This window comes from Juglans regia, chromosome 6 (genome assembly GCF_001411555.2).
Source record: "Juglans regia cultivar Chandler chromosome 6, Walnut 2.0, whole genome shotgun sequence".
In the NCBI taxonomy this organism is placed as follows: Eukaryota; Viridiplantae; Streptophyta; class Magnoliopsida; order Fagales; family Juglandaceae; genus Juglans; species Juglans regia.
In genome coordinates, this window is record NC_049906.1 from 17,628,871 (window position 1) to 17,651,070 (window position 22,200).

General features: G+C 39.0%; 1 protein-coding gene across 5 annotated transcripts; it reads left to right on the forward strand.

Annotated features, from left to right (window-relative positions):
• Positions 1-6,882: 6,882 nt before the first annotated feature.
• Positions 6,883-20,883, forward strand: LOC108979989 (pentatricopeptide repeat-containing protein At5g15010, mitochondrial). Of its 5 annotated transcripts, XM_035691135.1 has the most exons (5): positions 7,299-7,489; positions 7,619-9,371; positions 19,857-20,150; positions 20,518-20,605; positions 20,692-20,883. In XM_035691135.1, the coding sequence occupies exons 1-2, from the start codon at positions 7,473-7,475 to the stop codon at positions 9,273-9,275; spliced, it is 1,674 nt and encodes a 557-aa protein (XP_035547028.1). In that variant the 5' UTR covers positions 7,299-7,472; the 3' UTR covers positions 9,276-9,371; positions 19,857-20,150; positions 20,518-20,605; positions 20,692-20,883. The 5 variants fall into 5 exon arrangements, with proteins under 5 accessions (XP_035547026.1, XP_035547024.1, XP_035547025.1 ...); XM_035691133.1 differs by having other exon boundaries at positions 6,883-9,404; XM_035691131.1 differs by having other exon boundaries at positions 6,883-9,371.
• Positions 20,884-22,200: the final 1,317 nt, after the last annotated feature.

Sequence of the window (22,200 nt, forward strand, 5' to 3'; positions counted from 1 at the left end):
TGAGAGAGGTGGAGGGCTTAGAGGAGCTAGGGGAGGAGTCACGGTGGTCAGAGGAGGTGCTCGGTGGGGCCAGGACTGACACACAGTAGAGCTAGGGCAGTCGGTGGCAGTAGAACCTTGTGAAACCCATTTATGGTTGTGTACGTGTGTGTGATGGAGAGGGAGAGGGAGGTTCGTGGTGGCTGGGTCTATGAGCAGTGGTCGCTAGTGTGAGGTGGTGGAGGTGCAATGGCCTGGGTAGCCGCGTACGGTGGCGCTAGGAGCTGCACAAGGTGAAGCCATGCGTGAGAGGCTACGTGCGTGCGATGGAGAAGGTGGTTCGAGATAGAGGCTGGGTTCGGTGGTGGGAGCTCGCCTACATGAGTGGACGCCGATGGTGGTGGGGGTGAGGCCAGGTGGCACCTGGCTAGGCTGGGCTAGGGGAGAACCGGGTGAGAGGGGGGAAGCTTGCAATGTACGCGTCAGAGAGAGGGAGGAGAGAGAGAGAGAGAGAGGGAAAGGAAAAGTAAGAGAGAAAGAGAGAGGGCTTAGGTATTTAATCCAAACCCTTCATCTTGGGATTCTCAAAACGATCTAACGATAAGAGATTAAATACCGATTTAACTTAAAAACACTGAGAGGAATTAAGATAGAATATTATTTAAACTAATCTTTAGGTTATAAAATATTATTCCTTCATCATTAATAAAATGATGAAGTCTTATTTAATATATTTAAAAGAATAAAACCATCTAATTAATTAGAGTTTTCAACATAATTTAAATCTCATAATATTTTAAATAGTTGAAATCATTTTAATAAAATGATATTAAAATGATTTCCTACAATTATAATATTTTAATATTTTTGAAACTCTTCAAAAATATTATAATTGTCTTATTTAAAATCAAGTTTGGTTCAATAACATTGAAAATACCCCATATAAATATTTCCAGTGCATTTAAAACACTGGGAGTACTTTATAAATCACATAATATCTTTAGAAACACGCCATCGAGATTCAGCACACATAACGAGACTCGCAGTTGAATTTGTTTACGTCAGTAAGAATGAGCGGGGTGTTACAAGTCTTGTGTGCTCATATGTTAAGCACACATATATAAAAGATATAGCAAAAAGGGTAATGTATCAGTTGAAAACTAATATCAATAGTACTAGATGTTTATACATTACTCTCCCGTCACTAACACTATCCATAACGACCACATCACCATTTAAATAATACAAATCAAGGTTCATTCAGTGCCTAACTCAAATAATATTAAATTATAGATTGTTCTTCGCCCAAATACAATTAAACATCCTAAAAACAAGAAATTACAATCTTAATGGGGATAGGCCCCCGTGCTATTCCTCGAGGTGCACCGGTCATCCTTTCTTAAAGTAACTCTCTCGAGCTACATCTATATCAAAGTCTACAATTTCGATAGACGAAATCATAGTGGGTCTACCATGATGAGATTTCAATGAAATCTCAGTAAGTCAAAACCGAAAACAACATATTAATGTAAGGAATGGCGATGAATATGAATGCAACATTTTTGAGTAAACAAGGAGGCAAATCCCATTTAACGTAGGCATACTGAGGTACCAACCTCCGAGCAAAATAACATAACCATGATTCAATGTAAAAAGTCACCGAGCACCTAATGCCCAAATCAATATATGGTAAACATCACTAAGCACCCAATGCCCGAATCAATACATAGTATATACATCATTGAGACCCCAGTGCCCAAATCATCTCATAACATATCATTTCATTTCTCGAATCCTTGGTCCAAATCCTCAAGTGAAATCACTTCACCGGCAATAACCATTTTTACTCTCCATAACTGGTAGCACATACACCTGGCTCTCTTCGCCACACTGTGAGTAACAACTATGCATATGAATTTGTAACAAGGGACACCTAGTTTCGTGCCCAGTGCATTTGTGGCCAAGTGTCCTCTAGTCTCTGCTAAAAAAGAGACAACAACGTTGACCCGAGAGCTTTGCCGTCTCACCAAGTGACAACCTAGGAGATGCTACTCAATTCTTAAGCATTGTCGAGTAACCAGAGAAACTCCATCGAGATAATGCCAAAATTTCCCAATCTCAACTTGGGGTTCGTGATCCATTCACACACCCAGAACTTCTCTTGAAACCGATACAATAAGTACTTGAAAGTGCATCATCAAATAATCAGTAATTTGTAATAAGGAAACATGCACTTTGGAAACAAAACATGAGAGTATAAGACTAAGAAGTAGAAGATGAACACCCTGAACATGACCATAAACATTTATCCCTGAGTGTTGCACTGAGCAATGAACTATCACTGAGTGTTGCGCTGAAGTTATTAGCCTCCTTGTTGATGATGACTTCAAGCTTAGCTTGCTCCTTGAAGTTCAGGACAACTGTGAGAGAGAGTGTAACAACCCAATCCTAAGATTAGACCATAAAATAAGTTTTATTTCATATAGCTATAAATATTATTATTAGCATTATTATTATTTTAGCAGATTTTATGTTATTAATAAATTGTTAATTTTAATAGAATTATTATCGTATTATTATTATTATTACTATTTAAGATTTTATTGTTATTAGGATAACTCTCATACTTTTAACTTCCACGTTTTTCCCTTCTCTTCGTTCTGCACGTCTCTCATGCACGGTTATCCTCGTGTTATTCTCATCTAGGGTTTTTCCAATCAAACTCTATAATACACGTTTTCCCTCATGCATGAAGAAGACCCAAGCAGCCGCAGCTTCCTCCTCTGTGAAAACTCTCTCACTTCGCAGAACCATGAGTCACTGCAAACCGCTGCCACCTTGGAGAGCCAAACAGAAGCCAATAGCCACATAGTTGCCACCCTGCACCAAGAACAACTGTCGCCCAGCCATTTAAAACCACCACTGGAAAACACTTTGTTTTGCTTCACCAAAAATAGAGAAATCCTACAATCTGTCTTGCCGCAAGCCACCATCAACCACGTTCCTCCGCGGCGACTCCAAGCTGCCTAGAACGCGCTTACACCACCACCGGCCACCATAGAGGACATTGGACCACCCTCAGCCACCAAAGCATGCCGCAGCAGCCACGAACGCGAAGCTGAAGTCTCTACTTCTCTTGCACCCGTAGACAAGCACCACGCAGCTTCCCTCCCGGCAACCAACAGCCATCTAGATGGACCACCTCCCACACCACCATAGAAAACGTCGGTCAACCTAACCCTGTCGCACCCACACCCATTCCGGTAAGCCACGACCATCGTCAGCCTCTTCTTTCGGTTGTTTCAACAGTTTTCGGTTTGACATTTCCTCTCTCTAAACTCTCTCTCTCTTTCTCTCACTCGGTGCCACACCACCATAGGAACCCCCAATCGCGTCGCCGGCCACTCCCAGCCACCCAGAGCCGTCGTCGAGTCAGCCTCTCTCTCTCTCGGTGAGCTCCTCCATCGCAGACCCTCCCTCTCTCAAACTCTGTTTTGCCTTGTTTTGGTTTAGCCGTGTTTTGGGTTCTAGAAAGAACCCTTAGTTGCTGATGGGCCGTGGGCCTTAGGCCCGTATGAGGGTGGGATGGGCTTATTTCTTTTGTTTGGGCTCGTGTAGTATTGTTTTTATGGGCTAGAATTTGCAACTATTTCAGATTTTAATAATCTTTAATGGACTTGTTTTTAATTTGAGTTCATCTTATTTCATTTCAATAATTGTTTTAGTGATTTTTATTGAGTTTAATATTACTAGTTGAGTTTATTTTATTAAATAAATATATTAGTCATGAGCTCATTTTTATAAAAAAGTAGTTAAAGAATTTGAAAGGGTATTTTAAATTAGATTTAATCTTATTTTAACAACGGTTTTAATAATTTTATTGGGCTTAATATTTTTAAAGGTTAGTTTTTAATTAAATAAATATATTAGTTAAATGTTCATTTTATAAGAAAGTATATTAAAGTATACTTTTAAGTCTAATATTTTAGTTAATATTTCCTTAGTCAATTTAGTAGGATTTTAATAAAATTACTATGTTAAGAATTTAATGGAATTTATTAGGTTTCTTATAAGATTTAATAATTATGTTAAGAAATGAAACTTAGTTTAAGAATTTAAGTTTTATGAATTATTTTAAAATAGCCCAAGTATTCTTCTAAAATTATAAATTAGTATTTTAAGTAATTTAAATACTATGATTTATTGATTATAGTGCTTAACAAAATATTTGTTTGACTATCTTTTAGATTCTGAATTTAGTTAAGTAAGATATTAGTACGTGTTAGTTTCCAAACAAATTTAGTGATAGTTATTATTGTATATAGGTCTCAAGTTACGAAGTGTTATTCAAGAAGAAGCGCAACGAGGTAAGTAATTTGATCATAAATTAGGATCATCACAGTTAGCTTATATGTATGTATTATACAAGCCAGTTCATTAACAACCATTATTTATGAACCGCTCATGTCATGTGCAAGCATGTCATCCAGCATAGCATACGATCATGTCATTCCGCATCATGTTTAAATTCAGAAATTATGATTATGTATGTAATATGTCATGCATCTCATGTGTATAAGACACATAAGTCATCTTAAATTCAAGTGTAAGATAAGTTCAGATCAGTTAATAAGATGGTCATTCAGATGCATGGTACCAATGCAGTTCAGTTTTAGGGTGGTGTGCAAGCCACGAACTCAGTCATGGTCCACCATAATATGCTAGAATACTATCAGCAGTTCCCCTTGCTGCAGCGGGATGTGGGGCCGATGCACAACCTTGCACACAGGATTAAGTGTGTTGGTCAGTCAGATAAGTCAGATAAATCAGTCAGTTAGTTCAGATAAATCAGTCATACATAGCATAAGCATTAGCATGAACAATCATGACTTTTAAGCTCAGCATAAAAGTTCTTATGAAAATCTTATGTTTATTACGTTTACGCTGTGATAGATTTCTTACTGAGTCATCGACTCATTTTAGTTTATTTTCATATTTTTTTAACCACCCAGGTGAAGATGATGATTACGAGCATGCAGGCCAGGAGTAGCATGAGCATTTTATTTTTAGTTCAAACTTTCTAGAATAAAACTACTTTTATGAAAAATTTTAGTCAGATCATTCCTTTAATGTTTTCAGAAAACATTTTTATTAGACAGTTTTTCTACAAAATAAATCCTATTTTCAGTTATTAAATATGAGATTTCTTGCCAGGGTTTATTTTATGAAAAACACGTGACACACCTAACCTACGGGAAGGGGGGGTTTTACACAGAGAGAGAGAGTATCTAAATAGTTGGAGATTTAGGACATGAGATGAAGATTGCTAGCAAAAATATCTCTTATACATGCAATTCTATCTATCACGGGTTTGACAACTCTTGTCTCTAATTGGTTGAGGGAAAATCATGAATCTCGATCGTCCATACGTATGGTGGAGAAGGATGGCAAAGGCTGAGTTGATTGATGGAACGAGTCTTGCACATCCCTGAAGCTTGCCTTGGAAATAGAAGATCAGCATGCCGCCTATGAAATTCGTCCACATGGCATTAAGCTCGATTGTGTGGTCAAACGCAGTCTTCGAATCTGTATTCCTCTTTTTCCATGCATGATCTATTTAAGACATCATCGTTGGAGTACAGGCCTTGATAAGTCACTTGCTACCATTTGAGCATTCATGTGCTATCTTTAGGTGTTCCAGTTCCCGTATTGTGTTATCGAATATTTGTCTCGAAAATACTTTCATGTTCACGTGTTGATCACCTAGTGTCTTTGTTTCCTCCTAGATTTGCTCGCCTTACGTATTGTCAACACGCCCTTTACTGGCCCGATGTAGAATGCATATCTCTTTGGTCCTCTTGTTCATTACTTGCCCAAAGTGACACTTGACTTGCTCACTTGTGTTCCTCACCCCGGGCCTTTGCTCACAATGATGTCTTGCGCTCCCTATGTTTTGGTTTGCATATCTCGGTCGCTCACCTAGCACCCCACATGCTTCTCGCTTAGGCATCACCATTTTGTCTTTTTCCCAGTTGCATTTGCCTACTTGTGGGGAGTTCCTTCCTTTGAATAGGCGAGGTCTTCACATAAGGCACCTTAGTCCTTATAAACACGATTTCACTTGATTAAGAGAACATAACTTTTCTTTGGCTTAACTATTGGAAGTATCACCACTGGGTTTCTTGAGGCTATATATTTGATTGCAAGTCGATTGGAAAGCACTGTAGGCACCATTGTAAATTATATTAATGTGCAAGTTTTTCAAGCGATTTTACTCAGTTCCTTCTATTTGCAATCTAATGTAGTGGATAAAGGATTCACATTAGTGATGTGTCATAATTTGATTTATAAGATTCAAATTTATGAATTTCTCTTATAAATTAAATCATGCTATATCAACAATATCAAATATACGTCCTCCATGTGAACTTGAAAATAAATTTTTTTTATCAAGGTGCTTTTGAGAACATAAGTATTCTCAATTATTTCATTGCTAAACATCACTCAAATATAAAATATTTTTCAATTTCAAATCTTCAACTTAATCTTTACAATTTTCCAAACTTCTAAATAAAATATAAAAAATAATATAATATTTTTAAATTTTAATACTATTAAAAATTTATATTAAAATAATTTTATAATACTTTTATTCAATTTTTTATTTCTCATTTTTTAAAATTTAACAAAATACGATAACTTAAATTACTCAATTATTATTATTCATATTTTAAATATTCATTTTTTACTCTACGTTTCACCGTTTTGGTAAATACTTTTAACTTAAATTATTTTATTATTATTATTCATATTTTAAATATTAATTTTTTACTTTACTTTTCGCCGTTTCGATCGAGGCATTGCCATTTTTTATTTTTTTATTTTTAACACAAAACAGAAACCGTTTGTTTCCCCTGTAAACGGCCCCCAATTCGGTCTCACCCCCAACCCTTACTCTCTCGAATCTTTGGGTTCTCAGTGTCCAGCTAAGGTCCATCTCCCCAACTCGTCTCCCTCGAGTCGTGGACACGAACACAACTCAGGAGCTCTCTCGTTCTACCCCTCAAATCTATCGGGTATTCAACTCTCCCCAAGACAGCTCCAAGGTTCGAAATCACTGCCTTGGGTTATTGGCTGTAGTGATTTCGATGTCAATGAGTATAAGAAACAAATGAATATATTATTGCGTTGAACTCAATTCTCGGTTTATATGTGTAGTAGAATTTCAATCTACTGTTCTTCGTTATCGCGGTGTGTTCGCTCAGTCAATGTCACAAACAGCTTGTATTCTAATTTTGTAACTTAATGGATATCTTCCAATCCACCTACATCTATCTTTCCTCCATTAGAAGTTCAAAATAATCTGCCCACGGAGGGAGAAGTCCGTTCGATATAGTCTGTCACTCAGTTTCCCTTGTTTATAGGATCTAGTCGATTTTTCCTCCAAGTTTCGTTCTGTTTTCTACAATCAATAACAACTTCACTTGGTAGTAATGCGGCACATGATCAGGTTAAGATCTTCTAACCTCTCCGTATTCTCAATTCTTCGTCGAACCCATGTCAATTCTACTTGTTCTGATATTCTTGCTAAGCCTATCACTGCTGCCCTTCTTAACTTCAGCCCATCTACCCGTTACAGTTTTTCAGCTATGGAGCCTCGGTTACAATTTTTCTCGTCTTCTTCTATTTGTCCAAGTTCAAACTATTCAACCTCCATAGAAACACAAGACGATGCTAATAGTGACGATGATGATGGTGACCGCGGTGGTGAAGAATATGAAGAGGATGAAACAGAATTCAAACCATTGCCTCTGGGAGACGAGGGTCTTGTCCGAGACACAACGACTATTGTGGATATATTGCGTGAACTTGGTAGCAGTCCGTCTGAATCAAAAAACAAACTTGAGCATTGCGGGATTACAGCCTCATCAGAATTGGTGGTGGCAGTGCTCTCACAAGTCCGCAATGATTGGGAAGCAGCATTCACGTTCTTTCTGTGGGCTGGAAAGCAGCCTGGTTATGCTCATTCTGTGCGCGAATACCATTCCATGATCTCTATTCTTGGGAAAATGAGAAAGTTTGGTACTGCATGGGCCTTGATTGATGAAATGAGAGGCGGTACCAATGGTCCATCTCTTGTCACACCTCAGACTCTCTTGATCATGATTAGGAGATATTGTGCTGTTCATGATGTGGGGAGGGCTATAAATACTTTCTATGCCTACAAACGGTTTAAGTTTGAAGTTAGGATTGACGAATTCCAAGGCTTTCTCTCTGCCCTTTGCCGGTACAAGAATGTGCAAGAGGCTGAGCACTTGCTTTTCACGAATAAGAATATATTCCCGTTTGATACCAAGAGCTTTAACATCATCCTCAATGGGTGGTGTAATGTGATTGTTAGTCCCCGGGAGGGAGAGAGAATTTGGAGGGAGATGAGCAAGAGAGGTATCCAACATGATGTTGTCTCATATGGATGTCTCATATCATGCTATTCAAAAGCATGTAATCTGAAGAAGGTGCTCCAGCTCTTCAACCAGATTAAGGAAATGAAAATTGTAATGGATAGGAAAGTCTACAATGCTGTCATTCATGCTCTTGCAAAAGGTAGGCTTGTGAAAGAAGCTATCAATCTCCTGAAAACAATGGAAGAGAAGGGCGTTGCTCCAAATGTTGTCACTTATAACTCACTGATCAAGCCTCTCTGTCGGGCCCAGAAAATAGAAGAAGCTAAACAATTCTTTGATGAGATGTTGCAGCGGGGTTTCTCCCCTACAATACGGACTTACCATGCCTTCTTCCGTTGTTTAAGGACAGGAGAAGAAGTGTTTGTGCTCTTGGAAAAGATGAAAAACATGGGCTGCCAGCCAAATTCAGATACCTACATGATGTTGATTAGGAAATTTTGTCGATGGCGCCAGGTTGATAATGCCTTCAAGTTGTGGAACACAATGAGTAAAAATGGAGTCCACCCTGATCGGAGCTCATATATTGTGCTGGTACATGGGCTATTTTTGAATGGAAAGCTGGAGGAGGCACACAAATATTATTTAGAGATGAAGGAGAAACAGTTTGAGCCAGAACCAAAGACAGATGAGATGATTCGGGCTTGGATGTCTGGTAAACATGTACCTGAGTGTCAGAAGAATGATTTAGAAGGCAATCAATTAAATTGTAGGGAGTCTGTCAAGAACACTGGATTTATATCAAAGAGATTTGATCAAGCAAGAAATTTTTGCCGCCAACCGGAAACTAGAAGAGTTGTGAGAGAGCGCGGCTTTTCTTTTTGGGAGCAATAGGTTCTCATGTAAGTCTCAACAGTTTGAGGTTTTTCTGTAAACATGACTGGGTGGTTAGCAACCTCCAATGTCAAGTTTTCCATTGACCTCATTCAGGTGCGGAGAATCTTCTATCATCATCATTATAAGGTGCATTCTAACTATTTTCTTTTGTTACGACGACTTATAGCCATGAACTGTTTTTTTTAAGATGATGATATCCCATAAATTTTTATTAATGAGCCCTTGTTCCGGAGGAATACCGTGGTAACTTACTGAGGCATGTTGACGTTTACAAAAGGCACCAAAATGCAAGAAAAAGAAAACCTATATTAGCCTGTGAGAGAAGACTATACAATCTAAACACTTAAAATCAACTCATGTGCAACGTTAAACTGGTAATCCTATTTTGTCGAGCCTCAAAATATCTCTCAGCACTTTTGGTAAGGCCATGAGCTCCAATAGACCTTTTGAGGAGCATTGTGCTCCTTGTTTTGCTAACCAGTCCGCAGTTTGGCTTGTCTAGCTATGAGTTTATTTCATTGATAAAGACCGGGATTATGTCAAAAGAATAATTCCACATGAAAACTTGTTATAGGAGCTTGCTTAATATCTCCTGAGCTAGTACGAAGAGATATGGAGAGAGGGAATCTCCCTGTCTAATGCTAATACAAATATATGGAGGGACCAAATGGAGCAGATGCAGGCATGAAAAGCATAGCAACATCTGCGATAGACATGATCAATTAATTCAAGTGGAAGAGAGAAGTTAAGATAAAATCCTTGGCATTTGATATAGTTTTCATCAGGCCTTACTCCTAAGGAGTTAGAACTGTATCATTCAACTTTAATTGAAAGTTTCATATCTGCTGCAGAATTTATCCAATGTCCCATTGATTGGTTGAACCTCATGGATATATATAGGCTGCTGGTACTTCTAACAACTACTAACTACAAATATGTGACCTTCACTATTAAGTCTTGCCAATTGATCGTGACTCTTGTTTATTTTATCTTATTTTGTAACTTTGATTTTACCACCCCTCCGTCAACTAGCTCCCAAGCAATCACAGATGTTCAAAACACTGCCTCCAGATCAGATTACTGTTCTCAGCCCTGAAACATCACCAGAAACTCCCAAATCTGCAATATTTTTAAGCCTTTCCCACCACAAACCCCTAGCTATATCAAAGCCCTAGAAAACCGTGCAGCAAGATAAAAAGTCCTCCAACTGACCTCTTGTTTTTCCATAATTCAAAACCCAACAAGATCCAGAATTTTCTAAGCCAAATAATCTTCTACCAATTAAATTGAGTACCAACAGATTCTATCCTTTAGAGGTCCATTGCTGTTGTATATCACTTTTCCCTCGGCTTGTCCTCGCTAGGTCACCGTGTTTAAGTACAATTCAAGTTTCTCAGTGCTTAATTGGTGGTCATCTACATTTATTTACTTTTTGTGTAATACTTATGAAAATAGAAAAGTCATTACAGAAGTGCTGCTTTTCCTCGTTAATAAAGTTCTTCTTTATTGATAAAATAAGTGCTGCTTTTCATTTTGCAGTAAATTTTTCTTGTAGCAATAAAGATGTTTTCAAAAATCTTGTGTCATCGATGCTGATTGTAACTTCCATGGATTCTAGAGGGTCTTTGGCCTGCTTTGAGCTTTAATTGTTTTCAAGGGCTTTGTAGGAACTTTAATTAATTGGAAATTTCCCTGTTAAGAAAACAATCTAGTTGACTTATAATAATAATAATAAAAAGATAACAATCTAGTTGAGTACTGAGTTTTTAGAGTTCTATAGCTTTTTTGCTGGTGAGCTTGTGCCATTAGCTCCTGGAAAAGAAATGCTGATGGTCCTAGTGCTTCTATCGCTGCAATTTGCTTTGGGTATGTTGTGCTCACTAGTTGCCTATTCACGACTTTCATGCTTAGCAATATTTGAGGCTGGAATTTAGTTCAGGGTATTAAAATCCAGAAAATGCTTTACAAATTTTACTAAGACCCCCAATTTTCTCTCCGTACAACCAAAATCAGAAGATGGTAAACAACCACTTTTCTCTCTTATGAGGTTGGGTGGTCTATGACTGCGGGTTTACGACTGAGTCTTAAGGTGGTGGTGTGATTAGGATGGGGTTCTCTAAAGATTTAGTGATAGAATCAAAAGTTTTTTCACTTGAGAAAGATTAAGGTTTCTTGCTATCACAGAGAGAAGCTAGAAGGTGATGACTAAGTTGACACTTGGGTTCTCTATAGTGCAATGGTTGACTAAGGCATTGGAAGACTGTCTGAAGGGAGAAAAGAAGGATTTTTACACCACGGTCAGGGAAGGCAACCGCAGCTTCATAGTGCAGCGGTGCACCAATGTTTGAGGCCGTTACATGGCGTTTTGGTGGTGGCAGGCGAATCTTTATCTCATACCTGAAGAAAAGGAGGGCAATAGATGGAGAAGGATGTGGAAGGCCTTGTGGGAGTTTATTTATGAAGGGAGAAGCACCTATAGAAGATCATCGGCGATGGTGATTCAGTCACAAACACGCTTCTACAGGGAGGTGCTGATGCTAGAGCAACCCCGTGAAACCAGAAAAGGGACGACAACATGGAAGCTCAGAGAGGTGCCGCTGCAAGAAAGGAAAGGGCAACGGACATGGTGCTAGTAGACTTCCTAGTGCTGCATAGTGGCAGAGTGGCGATGGCAGGCCTGCTATCGGCATGGCAGGGGGAACGTACTTGATACGTTGATGGATGTGAAGGCAAAGTTGGCAGGCCTTTAGTGTAAAGTAGATTGGCTGATACGGTGCGAAGAGGATAAAGGAGAATTGGGGGTGGGCCTGGAAAGACGTCGGCTTACTGCGGGCCTGGGTGAGGAGGAAGCTGTAAAAACATCAAGAGGAAGCGGGCAGCGTAAAAAGGGCTTGGACTCGGAAGTCGTTGGACCCAGCAAGTCTAAATCAGCAAGTGTGCTAGGACAGAGCAGCTTGTGTGGGCCTAGCAAGGTGGGTCAATCGTTTGGGCCTCAGCCCATGGGGCATAATGTGGGAAAGGAGAAACTTGGGGCCCAACCTGTGTGGAGAATCCGGAAGGGGGATGATCCACGGCTCCTTACCAGCGGGAGCCTCACACCTAGCTGAGGAACCCTCGACGGAGGCCCAGAGGGTATCGGCGATGGAGGAGCCGACGACAGTAGTTCTCGAAATAGAGCTGGACTTTTCTCTACCTTCGTGTGTTGGGACTTTGGCATATTGTGGCTAGATGCCGCCGATGAACAACAAGGAAGCTCTATCCCTTCCGACGGAGGCTCTACAGTAGCCTGAGGAGCATATTGAGACACAGGCAGCAAGGAAATTGTACGATGATGCATTTCGCCTCTCTAGAAGTGACGAGGGAGATTTTAATGGGCCACCACAATTGCTTATTCCGATGCAAGGCTATTTTGAGTGGGAGTGTAGAACCCTCTTCGCGGAGGAGTCGATGGGGATGCCGTTGGACTCGTAGTGAGTTACTAGAGAGGGGGAGCCCTTACCCCTGAACTACATGTTACCAAACGAGTCTAGTGTGTCTGATTGGGTTCTACTAAAGGTGAAGAAAATTCAACATTGTGTGGGGATGGAGTGTGAGGGCTTTGAGGAACAGTTTATGGCTTTACATACTGTCGTAGAGGTGGGTCACATTCAGCTTAAGAAATTTGGATTTAAGAAATAGAGGGAACTAAAGAGACTTACGTGGTCGTTGAATTATGAGGGCAGCTCAAGCTAAGATAAATCCAAAGGGAAGGGGATAGTATCTTCTATATGAAGCCCAAAATTGTGTCTTGGAATGTCCGCGGGCTTAACGAGGTCAATAAGCGTTTTTGTATAAGAAATTTGCTTCGTGAGTAGAAGGTGGACATATTATGCTTATAAGAAACCAAGTTGAAATCTATTCCAAGAAGAATTGTGAGAAGTATTTGGAGCTGTCCATTTGTGGATTGGGTGTATCTTGCATCGAATGGGGCTTCAGGAGGAGTTTTAGTAATGTGGGATAGAAGGGTGGTGGAGAAAATGGAGGACTTCATAGGGGAGTATACAATGGCATGTTCCTTTAAGAGTGGAAGATAATTTCTTGTGGGCTTTTGTAGGTATATATGGGCCAAACTTAGACAGTACTAGAATATTATTATGGGAAGAATTAGTTGGAGTATATAGCTAGTGGGACCTTCCTTGGTGCTTAGGTGGTGATTTTAATGTTATAAGGTCCCAAAGCGAACGTTTTGGAGACAGTAGGCTGCAACCAACAATGACAGAATTTTTAAAGTCTATTTTCGACTTGAATCTGGTGGACCTTCCTCTCATGGGTGGTACTTTAACGTGGTCTAATACTCAGACTCGGTCTCGATTATAGACAGATTCTTAGTCTCACTGGAATGGGAAATGCATTATCCGGATTCAAAAGAGGTTGCCTCGCATTTGTTCGGACATCTTTCTGGATTGTGGTGGTATCCAAGGAGGGCGTCGGTATTTTAAGTTAAAAATATGTGGCTGAAAAATGAAGGCTTTGTGAATAGGGTAAGGCAATGGTGGTCCTCATACTAGTTTCATGGCACCCCCAGTTTCATTCTTGCTGCTAAATTAAAATCTTTAAAGCACGATTTAAAGCTTTGGAATACTCAATCCTTTGGAGACATAGGGGAACGTAAGAAAACCATGTTGGAGGAGTTACAGGAGTTATAGAGGATACACAAGGATAGGGTTCTTTCATTAGATGAGATATCTTGGAAGACGGAGTTGGTTTCAGAATTAGAGAGGGTAATTTCTTTAGAGGAGATCTCTTGGCACCAAAAATTAAGGGCATTGTGGTTGAAAGAAGGGGACTAAAGTACGTAGTTCTTTCATAGAGTAGCTAACTCTAATAGGAGAACTAATACCATTGAGATGCTAAATATCAATGGTGAGGATTGTATGGAGGCTCCCGTGATTTGGGAACATGTTTCTGATTTTTTTGAACACTTGCTTACAGAGCAAGAGAGGTGGAGGCCCAAGCTCAAAGGACTAGCTTTTGAGTCTATCGAGCCGCAAAATGCCTCTTGGTTGGAGAGGCCTTTTGAGGAGACGAAGGTTTATGGTGTGGTAAGAAGAATGGTCAAAGACAAAGCACCCGGTTCGGACGGCTATTCTATGAGATTCTTCCAAACATGTTGGGAGGTAGTGGAGGAGAATCTAATGAAGGTGTTCCAAGAGCTGTTTTCAGTTGGAAAATTTGAGAAAAGTCTAAATGTCACTTTTATTGCATTGATTCTTAAGAAGATTAGGGTATCAGAGGTAAAGGATTTCAGTCATGCATTCATCACTCCATACATACTATACATACATGAGGCATGTATTCGTTTTGAAAACATCACTAGGTGGGATTTTTCTTTAAAAAAGAGTTTTCTTTTAGTAAAACATCTCCTGTCAGTACTTTCATTTCTTATAAAGTTCGATGCATTCATACATTCTTTCTTATCACTTTCCTTTGGTCGGTACACACTGTTACACCCCATGTGTTGGGATTAGCGGTCTTCATTTGGATCTAGATTCCGCCCGTGGCTACAGGTTGATAATCCCTTTCAGTCAAGGGGCAGTACTAGGTGCACTACCAATACTACTTATCCGGCATTGCAATCTGCCCAGTCCTTTGGTACCATCATTCATTCAGTCATGGTTGTTACGTATTTTCATGCATTCAAACTTTCAGTTCCTTTCAGTCTTTTCCTTTCATTTAGTCATTTCCTTTTCAGTCATTTTCATTTAACAGTTCATTCATGGAAAAACGTCATTTAAAAGCATGGGTTTAAACATCATCTTTCACAACATCCATAGGGCAACAGTTCATAGGGACATTTTAAAACGCATCAGTTCATAGGGACATTTTAAAACAATTTCTTCGTATCATTTAATACATCGCTTAAAGCACAAGGCATCACCCTTACATCTCATTCCATGAAAATACATACAATAGATACTACGTATAGTCATCAATTCACATGCATACAATTAATATTTTGGTTGCATAAAAATGGCTGCCAAGAAGGGCCATACATACATATACCTTTGAACACTTAGCATGCTTTCCATAAAACATAATTTCATTTCGTTTCGTAAAGCATCGTAAAGGAAAATCATTTCATTTTCATTTCATACCTACATCCATACACATAACCTTAGCGTTATTCTCTATCTGGTGCATAAGCAACTAAACTAGAAGTAGAATTACACCACTTGAAACACTCTCCTTCTATCCCGTGCTTTTACGTATCCCTTACTATGTTAAAACCTTTGGGGACCCCTTACGGTCAATACCTCTTCCAACTCAACTTTCTATTTCAAGTGCCTTTCCACTAAAGTGAACCTATGATTCACCTTAGGATTAAGACACTAAGACCTTCATCTTATTCTTCCTACTGACCACATTCTAACCCATGAAATCACTCATCCCAATCCTAGACAATACACCCGTCACTACCTTCACTCATCTTAGCTCACATTAAATCCTCATTCTCATCCATACACGCCACACAGCTCTAAGCCAAATCTGAGGCTTAAGTACCGTGTAACCATGCTTAGGACAGATTACCCATTACATATGGTGGATCCGTCCGGCACATGTGTCTAATCAGATTACACACATATCTTACCCCTTTATCACCTATGACCAACATATAATCCGTTGATCACCTGCTTGTATAAACAAGCCCATACTTTGATGCCAACCTTCTCTTAACCCGGCTAGCATGACTCTTCATGCTACCCGTCCCTCTTGACAGTTCATCCCAATACTTGACACGACAAAACTCCATACATAACTACACCTTACGTCACATCATAGCTCGAGACTACTCCCAAGCTATATCGTGACCTTGTTAGTCACCTGACATCTCGCTATGTCATTTCTACACTAACTCTTAACTCATCATGAGTACAGTCCCTCACATACTCCTGTCACATCGTGACATCTCGTCACGTTCCCGCTATGTCATTCTTACACTAACTGCTCACCCATCACAAGCACGACTTCTTGCTTAACCATGTCACTTTTTGACATTCCCCCGTCATGCTTCCGTTGCGCCACTCTTGCACTTGTTCTATCACTTCACACATACTCCTAGCCATAAGTCAACTACACGGTGACACTTGTCACTTTAGACTACAGGCCACAACATAACTACTTTGAGACACTGTGGAACAATTCCTGACACTACTTATCATGCTCTACGCTCATCAACTACGCAACTATCCTTATCTTTGAGACATGCCACGGTGTATCGCTTCACCTCATGGAGTACACTCCACGTGTACTCCCTTCACACACGCTATGCCACATCACTACTATGGCATACACGCCATATGGTGCATCACTCCATCACATGGAGTACACTCCACATGTACTCCCTTCACACTATGCTACGCCACATAAAGTACACTTCACGTGTACTCTTCCCAATCCACACGATGCCACATTATCACTACATCACAGACTTCCAATCACACTTCACAGTATAGTCCACAACAGTACACAACACAGTTCCCAACTAAGCCCAACACTTCACGTACATAGCACATCACATCACCACATTACACTACGAACTCCACAAATACTAATAGCACAGTCCACAACCTAACCAACCAATTAACATATAACATAAATAACAAGGGGGAGAGGGTTATACCATCGTTGGGATAACCCGTGCGTTGCTCGCTGTCCGGCATGGCCAGTGGCGTCGGAAGCCACTAGCTTGGGCAGTAGCAATCACTACTGTGACCTTACAAACGGACTATCTCGGGGATCGGATCTAGGATTCTAGTGGATAGATCTAGGCTATGTGAGGGTGGCCGACATGGTGGGGAGTCTGTGGGTGGCGGCTAAGTCTGTGTACAATGGCTGTCCCCACCATGTATGGTGGCTGTCCACCACGTAAAGTGGCAGTTTGAGCTTAGGCTAGGCTAGAGGAGGTCAAAGGAGGCTGAGGGTGGTCTCATGGTGGCTGGGGTGGCAGAGCATGGTGAAGCTATGGGTTTCCAAGGGGAATTCGTGTGTATCAAATAAGGGAAATGGAGGGGGAGCCCGGGGAGGAGTCGTGGTGGTCAGGGGAGGTGTTCGATGGGGCTAGAACCGGTGCACGATGGCGCTAGGGCCGTCGGTAGTGGTGAAGCCATGTGAAACCCATTTATGGGTAGTGTGTGTGCATGCGACGGAGAGGGAGAGGGAGGCTGGGCTTGGAAGCGTCACCGGTAAGAGGAGAGGCCGTTGGTGGAGGTGCGGTGGCCTGGGTGCCTGCGTGCGACGGCACTAAGGGGAGAGAAATGGGTGAAATCCATTTTGGTTGGGTTACTGCAAGAGGAGAGAGAGAGCTGGGCTTGGGGGGGAGCTCAGTGGTGGCTGGCTTGGTTGCCTGCGTGAGGGGGAGTCGCCAGTGGTGGCTGTAAGGCTGGTCGCCGGGCTGAATTGAAGGAACGGATCGGGTGAGAGGGAGAGGGGACATGCGGCATAAGTTGAAGGGAGAGGAGAGAGAGAGGGAAAGGGAAAGTGAGGGAGAAAGGCTAGGGGCTTGGGTATTTAATCCAGGTCCTTCGTTTTGGAGTCTTCAAAACAATCAAACGGTGGGCTTTAAATACTAATTTGAAAATGCGTAAACATTAACTTAATTAAAAGCACTAAGATGAATTAAGATAGAATATTATTTAAACTAAACTTTAGTTTATAAAATAATATTCATTCATCATTAATAAAATTATTAAATCTTATTTAATATCTTTAAGAGAATAAAACCATCTAATTAATTAGAGTTTTCAACATAATTTAAATCTTATAATATTTAAAAAAACTAAAATCACATTGATAAAATGATTTTCTACAATTATAATATTTTTGAAGCTCTTCAAAAATATTATACTTGTCTTATTTAAAATCAAGTTTGGTCCAATAATACTAGAAATACCTCATATAAATCTAGGGCATTTAAAATATTCGAGGGCTTTAAAACACTATGTACTTTAAGAATCAACTGTTATATTTAAAAACACACCTTTGAGGTTCGGTCGCAGTCACTAGAAAGAAGTGCCGGACTGTTCCATCCTCTCCTCCTTATAATAAGTTTCGTTCTCGGAATTTGCTTATGTCAAAAAGGAGCGGTGTGTTACAGTACCTATTATGTATTATGTGGTGCCTGTGTCAGGAGCAAAATGACCGGCATTTGAAAACAATGAGTGTTTATTAGCGAAACTTAGATCTTTCTTTTTTAGAACTCTATTCCTATGGGCCATAGCGGTAGACTTTAATGGCCTTGATTTTCATGACTTTCTTGTTTTTATTGCTATGACCTAGATAGATCTTATCTCTTGTATACCATCTTGTGTACTTGGATTATGCCTATCATCATTAATACAATCGTATACTCATAAAAAAAATCCAGAATATTACAAAAATGTTTTTGAAGCATAAAAACATTGCATGAATTTAGGAAAATCAACAAGGACAACAATAAAACAAATTTATAAATGTGTTCCAACGTTCCTGTGTGTGTTTGTGACGACCAATTAAACAATGTCAGCATAACTCCGAAGCTGAGCAAGAGTTGACGCTGGAGCTCGACTGAAAAAACGGTATTGTTGCCCATGCTAGAGGACCCATTGTGACATGCAGCTGTGGTAGCCATTACCTTGGTCAAGCACCCATTACCTTGGTCAAGCATTTTGCGGTTGAGATTATGAGCACCTTATTTAAATGGCTTAATCTGAATAGTAAGGTGTGGGAATCTAATTTGAGCTTTAGGTGGGAATTAGAGTGGGGTTTTTGGTATGATTGCAAGGTTATGAAATCACCTAGAATATTTGCTGAGGGCTCTTGTATGAGCGTCTTTTGGGTAGATATGTTTATTTATTAACAAGGATAGTTTTGGTATTTTTACAACTAATCAATTGTTTTTTAGTTCAGTCATGTAATTTGGAAGCATGTGCAATGTGTTAATTTTGATCCAAATGATGCCTCATCGTAACGGGCAGAGGATATGATTGGAACAATTTTATGTTTGGATGGCAGTAGTATGGTAGATTTGTTTTTAGGTGGGGTGTCGGGGGGGTTCTCTAATTTTCCCTCCTTGAACTGTCTCGAGAAATGTTATCAACTGGCCTCCACCATGAATATCATATGTAATCCATCTTCAAGGCTAAATTATTTGTACTGCCTGACCAGACAACTCTTTAGACTTTTACAATTTTCATAATTGCCTACAGCAATAGTATGTTGGTCGATTGAAATATCTTATAGTTTGTCATGGCTAGATGTTTAAACTTGGGTCATTCGTGCCTATATAGAGAGGTTTAATGGCATTTCTTAGGGTTGTCATCTCAATGATTCTAGAATGTTTCATATAGAAGAGTGAAAATATTGTTGTACATGACCCCAGTGCCGAGTTTTGGGTTAGTTGTTTGGAAAAAAATGTCCAAATCCTAGATCATGCTTGTGTGCGTTCAAGTCTTAATCCAATCCCAATTTTCGCACTATTAACTTGACTCAATTGTTACTCTTCTGTTATTGTTTTCAAACTACATTTTTGAAGCATTGATAATGTTTGCAATCTTATACCAGGTGCTTGACCAGAGAGGCTTCCTAGATGGTTTCCCAACAATTCAAAATACAGAAATCAGCAGCAACAAGGCAAACTAATCTCATAAAAAATTCAAGATCAGCAACAGCAAACTGTCCATTTTCTATCCACCATCAGCAAGAGCTTCATAGTTTTACATTAATTTTGAAAGGGAGAAGATAAAATGAAGAGACAAAAAGGAACACTGCTCCCTGCATCCATGCCAAAGTCTGTTGGCTTCACTTGCAGCAATCCCAGTGTCATTCATGTGATCTGCTGCACCTTGCCTCTCTCTTGTAAGGATGATTTTCAACTTCCGTAGGATATTATTTGATGTATATGATGTCTTTCTTATAGAAATTGTGTGATTAGAAAAGGGTAAGGGTGGATTTCATGGTTGGGATATCAGGATCGGGAGTTCATAGCATTTTACTTTTATGATATCCTTTTCTAAGTGCTCGTTCGCTCACTCGTGTGTTTTACATACTTTTGATTAGGAGCTCTATATTCTTGCTCGTTTAGGAACTTCTTTCCCCTTCATTATCATTTCATCATCTAGATTATTTGGTTGAGATAAAATGCTTGATGTTCTTCCGGAGAAGCGGAAGTTAAGAAATTATCTCAAGAACTCATTTGGGAGGAATTGTTCTTTCTGCTTTCCAGAACTCAGCCACGGCTAAATAGATCTCGACAATTATATGTGAAATTCCTTATAATGCAGTTCGGGGCCTACTGTTTGTTCCACAACCAGGTACGATATTGAAGTGTTGAGGAGTGTAATCGTCCTGTTTTCCATTTTAAGGCTTCATTCCTTATGCCATTGTGCCACCATTACAGAAGCTTGAATTTTGTGTCGATAGGAGGTAAGAACACAATCGGTTTCATGACAAAGACAACTCCATCGGAAATGTTTCAAGTTTTGGTCAATCATTTGGAGGGAAGGGAGCACGCATGCCATTAATGTCCAAGAATCTGTCACTCAAAGGAATGAGTCCCATCTCTTATGGACGGCTGGGCTCCGTTTGGATAGTGAGATGAAATGAGATATTGGTTTTAGATAAAAACTAAAAGTTGAATAAAATATTATTTTTAATATTATTACTATTTTGGAATTTGAAAAAGTAGAGTTGTTTATTATATTTTGTGTGGGAATTTGAAAAAGTTGTAATGATAAAATGAGATAAGTTTTCAATCTAAACCGGAGTTAAGTTTTATTTTTTATTAAGTTTTATTTTTTATTCTGATAATTTCTTGACTGATTTTTTCTTCTTTTAGTTTGCCATATGATATTTACAATTTCATGATAATATATTGAAACGCAGTAGCACGTATGCCTCATAGTGGTTGTGGTGACTTGTATTTTTAAAACTTTTATTTCTGCACGGAGTGAACGTCTCTGAACGTTAGAACTCAAACTCAATCTTCCTTTTATTGAGAATATATGATTAATGATAAACCAATTAAATGCAAAATGATTATGAAAAACGTATATATATATTTATTTCAATGTATAATACCCTCTTTATCACCACTTTAGAAAAGAAGTTGATGATTATGAGATAAAGAATGTAATGTATGGTATAATCTAATATAAAAATATAAAAGCAGAGTTACAGTTACGTGCCAATGCAATCGAGCTATTTCATTAAAAATAGAGTAATGCTAGATACAAATCTCAAATAGATAAGTCTCATACAAGCCTTTTATAAAACAATGGGTACAATGGGTCCCATTAATAAAAAAAAAAATTTTTTTTACACTTTTTTAAGGTGGGATTTACTTTTTTACAAAGGCCTGTATGAGGCTTGTCTATTTGGGACTTGTACAAATCATTTCTCTTAAAAATAATTTTGTTACTTTAAAAAATTAATTTTATTTATATATATATATATTATTTAAAATAACATTATAAAATAATTGTAAAGGATTTATAATTTATTATTTTTCTTCACGTTTTCAAGTTCAAGCGTCCAAACTTTTTTTCTCGCGCATTCTATCCCTTCGAATCTCATCACTCCGTTATGACCAACGGTCTGACATGTTAATGAGACGTGAAATTAAAATTTCTCAAATTTGTTTTTTCTCAAATATCATTTAAAAACAAAACTAAAAGTGTAATCGGTCAGCTCCAATGTTACAGACTGACAACCCATAAAGATTGAACCGGAACGGACCATTATCTATCGGTCTAGTCAGTTCAATCAGTCCAATTCGGTCTATATGAGTTAGGAAATTTTTTTTTTCTTCTTTTCATTTTTTGGTAGAATATAAAAAATTAATTAAATTAGTAAAATCAAAATTAAATTAGTTCTTTAATGTGGATTATGTAACTAACTCATTTAAAAA